Source organism: Orcinus orca, chromosome 1, assembly GCF_937001465.1.
Source record: "Orcinus orca chromosome 1, mOrcOrc1.1, whole genome shotgun sequence".
Classification (NCBI taxonomy): Eukaryota; Metazoa; Chordata; class Mammalia; order Artiodactyla; family Delphinidae; genus Orcinus; species Orcinus orca.
The window spans coordinates 121,978,746-121,990,978 of record NC_064559.1 but is presented as its reverse complement, the minus strand read 5'-3'; the positions used below and the strand labels follow the sequence as shown (position 1 = coordinate 121,990,978).

Genomic DNA, 12,233 nt, shown 5'->3' with positions numbered 1-12,233 from the left:
TTGAAAAATGATGCTGAAATATTATGAGGTGGAGAAAACAATATCTTTTTCATTTTTGCAAAAACATTATGATATAAGATCTACATAGAGACATTTAGAAAAAGAGGAATTTCAGAAAATAGTATATTCATATAAGGCTAAATAAGTTGTAACAAATTTTAATTAATCATCCAGTTTATATAACACAACTTTTGAAAATTGTCAACTTCAAACTACACTGAGTAAAATCTTTCAATTACGGAAGTATTTCCCAATTTAAAATTAAGCAATAAGGTTTTAATTATAATCTTTACACTATGACCTTTAAAAAAAAAATTTAGTTGTCTAAAAAATCATGACTTGATGTCAAAATGTTCACAGTATAACCTAGACATCTACCTTAGATTCCTCCCTATTAGATACTAATCAAAGTTGTTCATAACCAACTAAATTTATGAGAGAGAATTCACTATGAGATAAGTTCAACAACACAAAGTCAACCACTTAAGATGTGAAATTTTATCTAAAATAGTAGTGATCAGTATATATGATCCAGATAAAATGTGGAATTTTGCAACTTAAATAATATGATTTGAAATCTATAAATACAAACTAACAATAAAGCATCCTCTCTGTTAAATGACTGCTGTTAAAGAAAAAAATGTTATTACTACCTTTAATAAGTGTGTATACATAAATCCTATACATGTGACAATAATCATAATTCACGCTGAGTATATCAGATTCAATAGTGATTCTTAAAATGGGCTTTTAACCTCAACAGATACTGCATCCATGAATACATTCGATATGAAGAAAGCACAATAACTTTATTATTTGATTTTAATTTTTAACTTGTGGTCAATATATTTCCATGGAGAATATGTCTCCGTTTAAATAAAATCTCTTTCTGATGTAGCTTAGTGGTTGGTAGGGTTTTTTAAATGAGGAGTGAAGGTCATTTGGCATAGTGGGAAAAGCCCACTTTAGTCTAAAAAACCCCAAACTGTCTCTCAGCTTCATATCATCCACAGGTTCCGTGATTATATTCAAATACTTCACTTTTCTAACTCCTAATCTATAATTTGGGTTTAAATATTCCCCTTTCCAGGTGGTTATGAACATAAAGATCAATATACACAGTTTCTTTCATAGCATCTGTCCTACAGCGGGTGTTCTAAAGAGGCCAGAAAGAATTTGTAAATTACAGCTTCTATTCAGTTCACAGGCACAGAGCTCTCAGATATTTAAATTCAAGGTCTCAAATTGGGACTTTGGAGGACATATACCTTAATTCTACAGAGTATTATGACAATCTGAAAACTCTTACCCCCACCCCAATATTGAAGTTTCCAATAATACTGCTTACTTTATTCATTGGAAAGAAGCTGCTATTTTGTGTTTTCGTAATGGAAGAAAAAATATTCCAAATAAATTTTCAAAGATCTTTTTTGCTATTTTTTATAGAGAATACTATTCACATTTTCACTGTTCAGATTTTTTTAATGGTGAATGTGTCATTGGTAATTTTTATTAAATGCCGTTTAGTATTATTTGACAAGAAGCTCTATCCTCTAGGAAGATAAGCCTATAATCATTTGCACGGGGAAAAAATGAGGTCTTTACCATAGATATCTCTTCCTATCTGAACTACTCATTATTAGAATCACATACCTAAGACACAATGTTTTGAGAAGAGGGAGAAATGTTGATATATTCTGTTAACTGACATGGAAGGAGATCCTAGACACATAGGTTGTATTCTTTTTCCAAGATAAAACAACAGAAATAATCAAAATAACTATCACACTGGAGGGCATAAAAACTGCCCTGAGATGATAAGCCAAATATAAAAAATTATAAACTAACTTCTTCAGTATTTCTACAGCATTTCCAGTAATCTATTTTTTTCTCTCTTGAAAATTCCCATCCTTTTCCTATTTCTGCATTAGAGTGCAAATAAATAGAAAAGCAGCTTAGTTTTTACTGTTTAAAACTTTCACATTTGATTTGAAAAATATTTTGTGGATTTAATAACCATTTTAATTTTAGTTTGTCGGAAAAATTATGCATTAATAGTCTTTATATTTGCAGTTTGCTACTTTTGTCCACCACAAATAATTGCAAAACAGGAAATATTTTGGAAGAATCAATGATTTATCAAAATAAATGTATTTTCAAAAATACTTTAAAATGTTCTTTCCCAAAAAATATGCTTTCTTGTTTTGTTAATTTTTAGTACTTTGATTTATAATTTTTCTGTTGTTAGAAAACAGTTTTATTTGAAAATAGGGAACTCAAATTCCTTCAGGTGAAGACAGTTGAGGATAATATGAAGAATTTAAATGATAAATTGTTTCTGAAAAGATCCCAAAACACCAAAAAGGGATACTTGATAATACAGACAATATTGGCCTTGGCAACAGACAAACCCTGCATTAAATATTGGCTTCCTGTAATTTGGACAAATCAGAGAGTCTCAGTGAAACTCAATTTCTTCTGTTAAATAGGAGCAAGGCCACTCAACTTAGTGGAGTTGTAACAAAAAATAATCAACATGTATCCTATAGCAGGCAAGTACTCATAACAAGCTACCTGCTTAGAAAATGTGACACTCAGAAATTGTCATTTCACTACTCAACTCCCTTTCCCTACATTATCATGATTTCTAGATAATTAGTACTATTAAGTCATTTAGTGTTTTCATGGACAGAAAGAAAATATTCACTGAGTATTTTTCAAACCATTATGAAAAATCCCCCCATAATTGTGCATTATATAGCATAATAAAAAGGGAAATAATAATTAGCAAAGCAGCAGTAGTCGTAGTAATAAAAAGAACATACCTGAAAATAACTGTTTTGTTGGGGCACTGAGTTGTGCTTGCTTTGAAACTCTGTAAGCAGTATCTGAACCTTTTGAATTCTTTCTGTTTGTGCAAAAGCCCATTGTTTTTGATATTCCCTCTGGAGAACTGTGAAAATCTAGAGCTTTTAGTACATCAACTGGAGCAGCTGAAAAATAAGTTAAAAATAGGAAAATGTAATTGAACAAATAATCTAATATAAAAATTAGTATTTTTTAAACAGAGGAAATAGTTTATAGTCCTACTCCTCAAATCTATTTACCTTTTGCCATGCTTCTCTAACATTTAGGTGGGGGGCTAAGGAGTGGAGCAGCAAGTAAAATATAAACTGTAACATTCTCAAAGTCAAAATATCTCAAATCAGAAATCAAATTACAGAGAAGCAAAGAGATGTTGAAAAAGCCAGCATCTGTATATATTCCATTAATTTCTAATAGATTTACTCTTCAACTATTCATAATCTAAACAAAGGTGATTCTGAAGATTCAAATTCACAATGTTATATATAAATATTGTAAAATGTGCAGTTACTAAGTCATATTGTATACCCAAAGATAAGTTAAAAGATGTTTAAAAGAATAGGTAACAAATATAATGCTCTAGTTTTGAGTGCTTTCCTATGTTAGTTATTTACAAAGTATATGTATATATCTGTGTATTTGTGTGTGCCTTTGTAAGTGTGCATGCATATATGTCTATGCATAATTTGTTGTTTTTAATCCTCTGCATTTGCCAGAGTAACTTCATGTACACTGCTTCATGCCTTATGATTTAGATTGAAAGTCCCTGGAGATAAGTAATTTTTCCCCCTTTTATATAGCCCTAGGGTGTCTAACACAGGGCCATTTATTGGCAGAAGCATAAATTTTCCATTCCTCCATTCCAGCTACCTCCTGCTACCATGAAGTAGTCAACATAAAATAAGTTTGGAACCTTAAACTTTCCCTTTGGAAGTATAATCCGTTTGGATAAACTTGATGTTTCAAACAGCTTTACTGGAATATAATTCACATACCATGCATTTCACCCATTTCAAGTGTGCAATTTATTAGTTCTGGTATATTATACTTCTTAAACTATTCATTTTCTAATTGTGGTAAAATATACACAACATAAATTTTGCCATTTTAACCATTTTAAAGTATACAATTTAGTAGCATAATTACATTCACAATGCTATGTAACCATTACCAAAATCTTTTTCCAAAACTTTTTTCATTACCCCAAATAGAAACTGTTTAACCATTAGGTGATAACTCCCTATTCCCCTCCTCTGCCCTGGCTCTGGTGACTGATAATCTACTCTCCATCTCTATGAAGTTTCCTATTCTAGAAATTTCATATAAGGGGAATCAGATAATATCTGTCAAAGTGCTAAACACAGAAGTACCATATGCCCAAGCAATGCCACTCCTAGGTATATACTTAAGCAAATGGAAAGTCGGGGCTTAAAACAGTCACCTGTATGCGAATGTTCATTGCAACATTATTCACAATAGCCAAAAGGTGAAAACAACCCAAGTTTCGATCAGTATGTGAACAGATTAACAAAATGTGATAATATACATACAATAGAATATGATTCAACCAAAAAAGGAATGAAGTTCTGATACATGCTACCACATGGAACCTTTGAAACATTATGCTACATGAAATAAACCAGACATAAAAGGACAAACAATTTTTTAGACCCTCGAATTCCCTGGTCCACAACTGCCTAATTCACTAAGCAAGTCAAAAAATGAATTATGTGGTGTAAGTATTGTTATAAAAATAGACTTAGGACTCCATATTACTCAATATACTTCTATTGAATTTCTATTTTATTCAAAAATAAAAATATTCAGAGAAGGCCATGTGTTAGCTAATGCATCACTGAGCATGTCTGAAACATAGTCCTGACTGCAAGTATTTAGATTCTAATTAAGGAGGGCCCAATAATTACGTAGGAGGCAGTATTTATAGTTTTATAGAGATGCACACAGTACTCTTGTTTAGAAGGAAAAGAGATCACTTCTGGCTGAAAGTGAGACCAATATTATTGATTTGAAAAGTTTCAGTTCTTTGTTAAAAAAAAAATAGAATTGCCATCTAATTTCAAAATATGTTGGGTTTTATAAGTACACTATTTCTGGGAGGACTTAGAATGAAAAAGGGACTGAGTGTAAAATCAGGAAATACCATCAGCACAGTTTATCACACTCCACAAAATAGACAGTGATCTGCAATAGAGTGGTGTTCTTCGAAAATTACAATGTCAATTAATACTTTTTTTATAATAACTAGAGTTAGTTATAGAATGTATGAATGGATGATCGAATGAGTACGTGAGAAACGTGCATCTGATCACTTCCTTAGTTAATTAAATTTTAGGCATATTAACTTCTATATGTACAAACATATGTGAATGAAGCTTTATATAATTTGCCTTTTACCTTATAACAAATGTACTTTAATAATGACTGTCTACCTATTTCATCAACCTTCTGAATGAAAATCAACATATTTTCCAGTAGACTACACATCGTTCCAAATTATTAAAAAGAAAAAAAACTTTTTTTATGGAAATCAGACATACTGAAGGGATCATTAACCCTATCAAATATGATCCCCTTTAATTTAGACTTGGAATATTTAAAAGAATAATAACAACTTTCAAGAACATTTTTTGCAGGACTCCTGCTTTCAATGGCCAATTTTTTTAGGCCAATAGTATACCTGACTACTTTTACATTCTTTTTTTCTCTTATCATAAAGCTAAGAAAATAACAACTATATTAACTGCCAGGCCCAGAGAGCCTAACATGTGACAGTCCTTGGGCTAAGTTCTTCCTAGCATTAACCGTCAAAAAACTTTGCAAGCCATGTGTTCTTATCCCCATTGTGCAGATGAAGGAATTGAGAACCAGAAAGCAAACTATGGATACTCCTAAAGTCTGTGCAAAATCAAATCTAAGTTCATTCCACTTCATCACCTTCATTGCTATAGCCCACAAATAAAAACACTGTGAAAAGTAACTTAAAACGTAAATATATTAAGATAATCTTGAGCCAGTTCATTGATCCCTGATGTTTATATTTGCTTTAAATTAAACTCAATTCACGCTTCAGGGTATAAATTACTCTGAAGGAGACTGTTTCTAAAAGCACAGCATCTTATCTGCTTATTTTATCTTATCTTCTTGCTCTGAAGCCATTAGCAAAAGTACATCTGAATAGGGTAAAGACTCCAGGATCGGCAAGAACACAGCTATGAAGGCTGTAATCCTTCTGTGAAGAAAAGGTTGCAACCCTTGGTCACAGTCCCAACTGCATATCAGTAAATAATACATAAAATGGACCACAACTTTCCTTCTCTCCAAACTATCTTTTAACAGGATGACCTTTTCCAAGAGCACAGGTTTTGTCACATTTGTTAGTTCCTACTTTGAAAGCAATGTGATAAAAACACACTCCCTCTACAGGATTCAAAATAAGGGCTCTATTTTTAAAGACTAAACAAAGTTCTATGTAGAGACATATGATATGAAATAAAAATTCACTGTACAGAAAACAATCAAAAAATAGGGATATATAATAAAAATTGCAAATAGTTTTTTCCTAAAAAGTCATCTACAGTTACAAAAATGTAAAACTCAGTTAATCAAGTCTTAAAGATTTTTCCTTTCAAGTAAACTAAATAATAAATTAAGCCACTTTGAAATCTGCCTCTTATTTGATATAATTATAGCATTTAACAAATTCTCATAACATGGGTTCGATGGTTTTATACGCGTACGCACACACACACACACACACACATACACACACACGGGGGGAAACTATTCTTCATATTTTATTAACTGAACTTCAAAAGTTTAAAGATTAAAAGCAGTAATTTATTATAGCTTAACTCGATATATCTAAAAAACTGTAATTTTGATATTCAAAGCAATTCCTAAATGTCCCTAATATTTTAATTGTTTCTATGTTGCTAATCCTTATGGCACAGATTATGATTCTCATTTCAGAAGTATCCAGTCAGCACAATGTTTGTTCAATAATATTTTTCCTGCCTTTTATTGTATATTTTTTGGTTTATTAAATGGGAAAATAGGATAGCAGACTCAGTGCATTACTACAATAGCCATTTAACTGGTTTCAATGCCTTTTCTCATCAATCTGCATACCACAGCTTGAATGAGCTTCCAAAACTCCATGCCTCAAGTCCTTTTGCTTAAATTCCTTCTGAGAACCCAACTAACTTCCAGATGGTACGCACATACCTTGCATATAAAATCTTAATGATCTGGACACACCCATGTATTCTTCCAGTTCCGTGATACTGCATCTCTGTCCTTGTATCTCATTACCCCTTAATTCCTTCCTCACTCAGTGCTCTAGCCATACTGGACTCAGACTTCACAGACTACCCACTATGTTCCTCCTCTTGTCTCTGAGCTTTTATAAATCCAGTTCTGAGGAATAAGTAGGATATAATTAATGTGCAATCTCTTCCTGAAAGCATTCCCTATCTCCCAAAGCTGGGTTAGAAATACTCACCTCTGTGATAGTGCTTTTCACACTTGGTTTTAATTATTTGCCTACACTTGACTTTTTTCCAAAACTAGAAGAGAACAGGTACACACACACACACACACACACACACACACACACACACACACACATACACACACGCGGACTATATAAAATATCATTTAAACGTGAAACACAATCATGTGAAACATATAAAAGCAACTTCCTCTGAAGTCCATGGGGCTCTCTGGTCTTGAAACGAAAATTTGTGAGGGCCTAATATGTCTTTCCTATTGTGTTCTGTTGATCTCTTAAACACCTCCATTCATTCATTGATTAGTCTATCCCAGGTCTTTAATCCTTTCTCCTTCATGTCTCCAGTGTCTACTTAAATTACTGTTCTAAGGTCACACAACACTTTGACTGTTTAGTATCTAATTAATTCCTCCTTTAAACTTCTTCACATACTCCCATGACCAGTAAGTAGGATAAAGCAGCAATGCACAGTGTTGGAAAGCCAAACTGGTTTGAAACCCACCTCTGGCACTTAGCATCTGTGTGATTTGGACACACTACTTTACTGTTTTGTGCCTCAGTTTCCACATCTGTATAATGAGAATAACAAAAGGTGTCTACCTATTAGAGTTTTTGTGAGAACTAAGTTGGTATTTGTAACAATGCCTTAGAACAGTGGCTGGGAGAACTATGCTTATGGTTTAAGACCTCCTGCTGTCTACTTTTGTATGGCACACGAAATAAGAACGTTTCTATATTTTTGCACGGTTGAAAAAAAACTAAAAGAAGCATATTTTATGACACATGAAAATTACATGAAATTTAAATTTCAGTCTCCACAAATAAGGTTTATATTGTAAATACAGCTACAGCCATTCATTTATATATTGTCCATAGCTGCTTTTGCACAAGGACAGAGCTCTGTGGCTGACAGAGACCGTGTGGCCCACAAATGCTAAAATATCTACCATGTGGTTTTTTTAAGCTGAGTCTTGAATGATAGATTCATCAATGAAGAGGAAGGTGATAGAAATATCAAATATGACAGCACAGATACAAGACAGTACAGAGTTCAAGAAAATGGAACTAGTCATGTCCTGACAAGACATCAATACGGAATAAATTTAGATGTTCAAAGTCTCCTTGGGGGCATCATGGCTGCTGAGGAGTTCTTGAGAAAAACCACATCTCTGCCATGAACACCCACAGCCACAAACTCCAAGTGAGACATCTACACTAACTCCTATGTGCTCCCTCAACCCCAAATTTTATGGTCCAGCTGAAATAAACTTCTTTCAGCTTCTAAAATTTACTATATTCCCTTTGTTGGAGATTTTTTTCAATCCTTCATCAATTGACTAAGGATAGTTGAGTGGTTTTTTCCAACCCTAACTGTCAGTAGAATCTCCTGGCAAGCTTTTTAAACATATAGATGTCTGGGTTGGCATAGGGCCCAGGCATTCACATGTTTTAAACATTTCCCAGATGAGCCTAATGGGTAGCTGGGGTTGAAACCTGGTGAACTCAGACCTAATCAATCTTTTGATATCAACCTAGCCATGACTTTCTTCAGGAAATCATTTCTTATCCCTCCCAGGCTGGGTTATGTGACCCTTTCATATGATCCCAAGTGCCCCATATACCCCCTTGGTTAACTCCATGCTCTATTTTGTTTGTTTGCTTAATTATCTCATTTTCACTCTAGGCTGTGTGCTCTCATCCACAGTGTATGTCTAAATTATGGGTCTGATTTCCCTGTTACATACTTATGCCACTAATTTCTTTCTCTTTCTCTCTTTTTGCTAAGCTTGTAATTTATCGGTTAATGTCTGCCTCCCCTGATAGATTGTAAACCCTCTGACAGCAAACATCAGCACTATTGATGTTCACTGCAGTATTCATAAATAACATAGCAGCTGACACACAATAAATAATCAAGAGAAATATGGTTAATGAATGAATGAATAAGTGAGTAAATGGGCAGCCACATACTGCCTCAGAGTTGAAGCTTCTTTCTTATTAGTCTCAGAAAAAAGGGTTGAAAGTGGCCTTTACAAACAGCACCCTGAAGAGCTTGACAAGTCTGGCTGTTTCCATTTGATTCAGGTATGGCAAGAACACAGGTCTGAAGAGACCTTCCTAAAGTATGCTAGATGCTTTCCCCACTACTAGGGAGTCACTTATCCTCACCTTGTACCTCATATTACAGGTCATACCTGAAGCATATCATTATAGACAGAAATAAAAACAAAATAAAGCACAGAGTTATAAGTCATCTCCCACCCAGTTATGAAATGCTTTGCTGCTCTAGATAAGTATAAAATAACCAGGAGTGCTACTGTGTTTATGTAGTAGTGGGATGCAGGTCTGGGAAAAGAAAAAATGAGAGAGAAGTGACTGTTATAATTTAACTACTACCAACACCCTGCTATATTTCAAAATCATAAGAGTCCTTAATAAAGAATCTAAAATGTAGGATATGACAAGTGTATAAACGACAATTAACAACTCAGTTTCTGCAGTTGGAACAGCCCAACTTCTAACCCAAGTTTGGTATTTATTATTTGTATAACTTTGGATAAGCTACTTACTTCTCTAAGAGTTAGGTTTTTCAACTTAACCAAATTTTGAGAATTAAATGAGATAAGGCATTTTAATCTCTGAGGATAGTGTCTAAGCACTCAATAAAAATAATACCTGAAAGCACTATTTCATCTAAATTTTAACCTTTCTGAACATCTCTAACAGTCTCAGTGAGTGCCACCAGTGTTTTCCCAGAGCTATAATTCACTAGATTCCTGTCATCCATTTCCTCTGACTACCTTGGGAAATCTCTTTATAGTCAAGTAGAAGACTGAACAGTTTTCTGTCTCTAAAGATCCACTAGATATCATCCATGAAGATTATGCAATGCTTAGCAATCTCTCCAGCATGATTTTATGTTATTCTGAGGACATACAACCCCAGGAGGCTTCCTGGAACTTCGACAGCTTAAGCTGTCATGTTCACTGTTCCATTACCACCCTGTAGCACAACTTGACATTAATACACTGATATCATTGAAATTTTTTCCTTTTCAATAATTTTTTCTTTACATCTCATAGACATTGATATAACTATAGATTAACCCTGACATGTTATTTATTAAAAGGTTTTTTAAAAACTAATATTTTATTGTCTTTCCTCTGATACTATTCCTTCATTTATTTCGAACCCACATATGCCACATACAAATCTTGTATTATAAACTAACATGACGTATTAGAAAATAAAACATATCGACCTAAATTCTCTCATATTTAAAAAGGTGTGAAAGCTCATCTTTAAATGCCTATATGGCACAAATAATGTCGATATAAATCACATAAGTGTCCGAAGTCTCTACACAACTATTTTTGGCTTAAATTACCAGACTTTTTGTCTGTATTTTGCGATCTAACCATTGTAGTCAAAACAAGTGCAAAATGGGAGAAATGAACTGCTTGACTACATCAGTAAATTGTAAGTATATAAGATTATAGATATATAGCTTACATTAAATATTCCTGGGTATGGGAAGGTTTTAGACTACATTTTCCCCCAAGGGGTTCTATAATAAACTTAAATGTTATGCTTAGAGTATATGCCTATGCTTAGAGTATATATTTTCCTACAGGAAAAAAAAGAATAAAATAAATATAAGCATCTCAAGGCTCAAGTTTTTGAGAAGCGGTCTCTTATGCTTCTTGCAAAAAATCACTATTTGATATTCAAACAAAGAAAAACATCAAATTGAGAAAGACATGGACAAAGACAATATAAAACAGGAGACTAGAGCATCTCTGGTGGCGCAGTGGTTGAGAGTCTGCCTGCCGATGCAGGGGACACGAGTTCGTACCCCGGTCCGCGAAGATCCTATATGCTGCAGAGCGGCTAGGCCCGTGAGCCATAGTCCCTGAGCCTGCGCGTCCGGAGCCTGTGCTCCGCAACGGGAGAGGCCACAACAGTGAGAGGCCCGCGTACCGCAAAAAAACAAAACAGTAGCCTAGAGTTTTAGGAATTTTACAGTTAATTTTACCAATCCAAATACCTACAAACCTATTGGTACTACCATTTCAGAAAATAAAAACTCAATGATCAAATGTAAATGTACTTCCTTACAGCTCCGTGAAAATACCAGGTTTTTTTTTTTGTTTTTTTGTTTTTTTTGCGGTAGGCGGGCCTCTCACTGTTGGGGTCTCTCGTTGCAGAGCACAGGCTCCAGACGCGCAGGCCCAGTGTCCATGGCTCACGGGCGGGCCAGCCGCTCCACGGCATGTGGGATCTTCCTAGACCGGGGCACGAACCCGTGTCCCCTGCACCGGCGGGTGGACTCCCAACCACTGCGCCACCAGGGAAGCCCTGTTTTGTTCTGTTTTTTTTTTTTTTTAAATCAGTTACACAGTGAAGTTCAAAATTGGAAAGATCGGGGAAAAAAAATACATAGTAAAATACTCTGAAGTGGAACTAATGGAAAAATATGACTCCCATCAAAATCAATTGTATTCACATCCAAATGTTCATGATTTATTCTAATTCTGACCTATCTAGTGGTTAAAAGAAATCCACAAAACACAGAATCCCAGATTTAATGTTGATTAGGAATAATAAATGAATTTGCTTTGAATAGTAACATGTATTTACATTTTCTTGGTAATATCTAATCTGTAATTGCTGTCTACGTCTTCAGTTGGGAACATCTCCCCTTTACTTTCTAGGTAACTAAAAGTCCTGCCTCATGGCTCTGTTAAACCAGTAAAGTAAAGTGCAAACTCCCATTACCATTTCTAGACTATAACCTCTTAAGACAACTGGATCAATGTGTATGGTGTCTATCAAA

General features: G+C 34.2%; 1 protein-coding gene across 1 annotated transcript in view; it reads right to left on the bottom strand.

Annotated features, from left to right (window-relative positions):
• COL11A1 (collagen type XI alpha 1 chain) overlaps positions 1-12,233 on the bottom strand; it is a 195,456-nt gene that overhangs the window by 170,723 nt on the left and 12,500 nt on the right. The window contains exon 2 of the mRNA XM_004263094.3: positions 2,826-2,993. Coding sequence (XP_004263142.1) covers positions 2,826-2,993 — 168 coding nt within the window. The remainder of the gene's footprint in view (positions 1-2,825; positions 2,994-12,233) is intronic.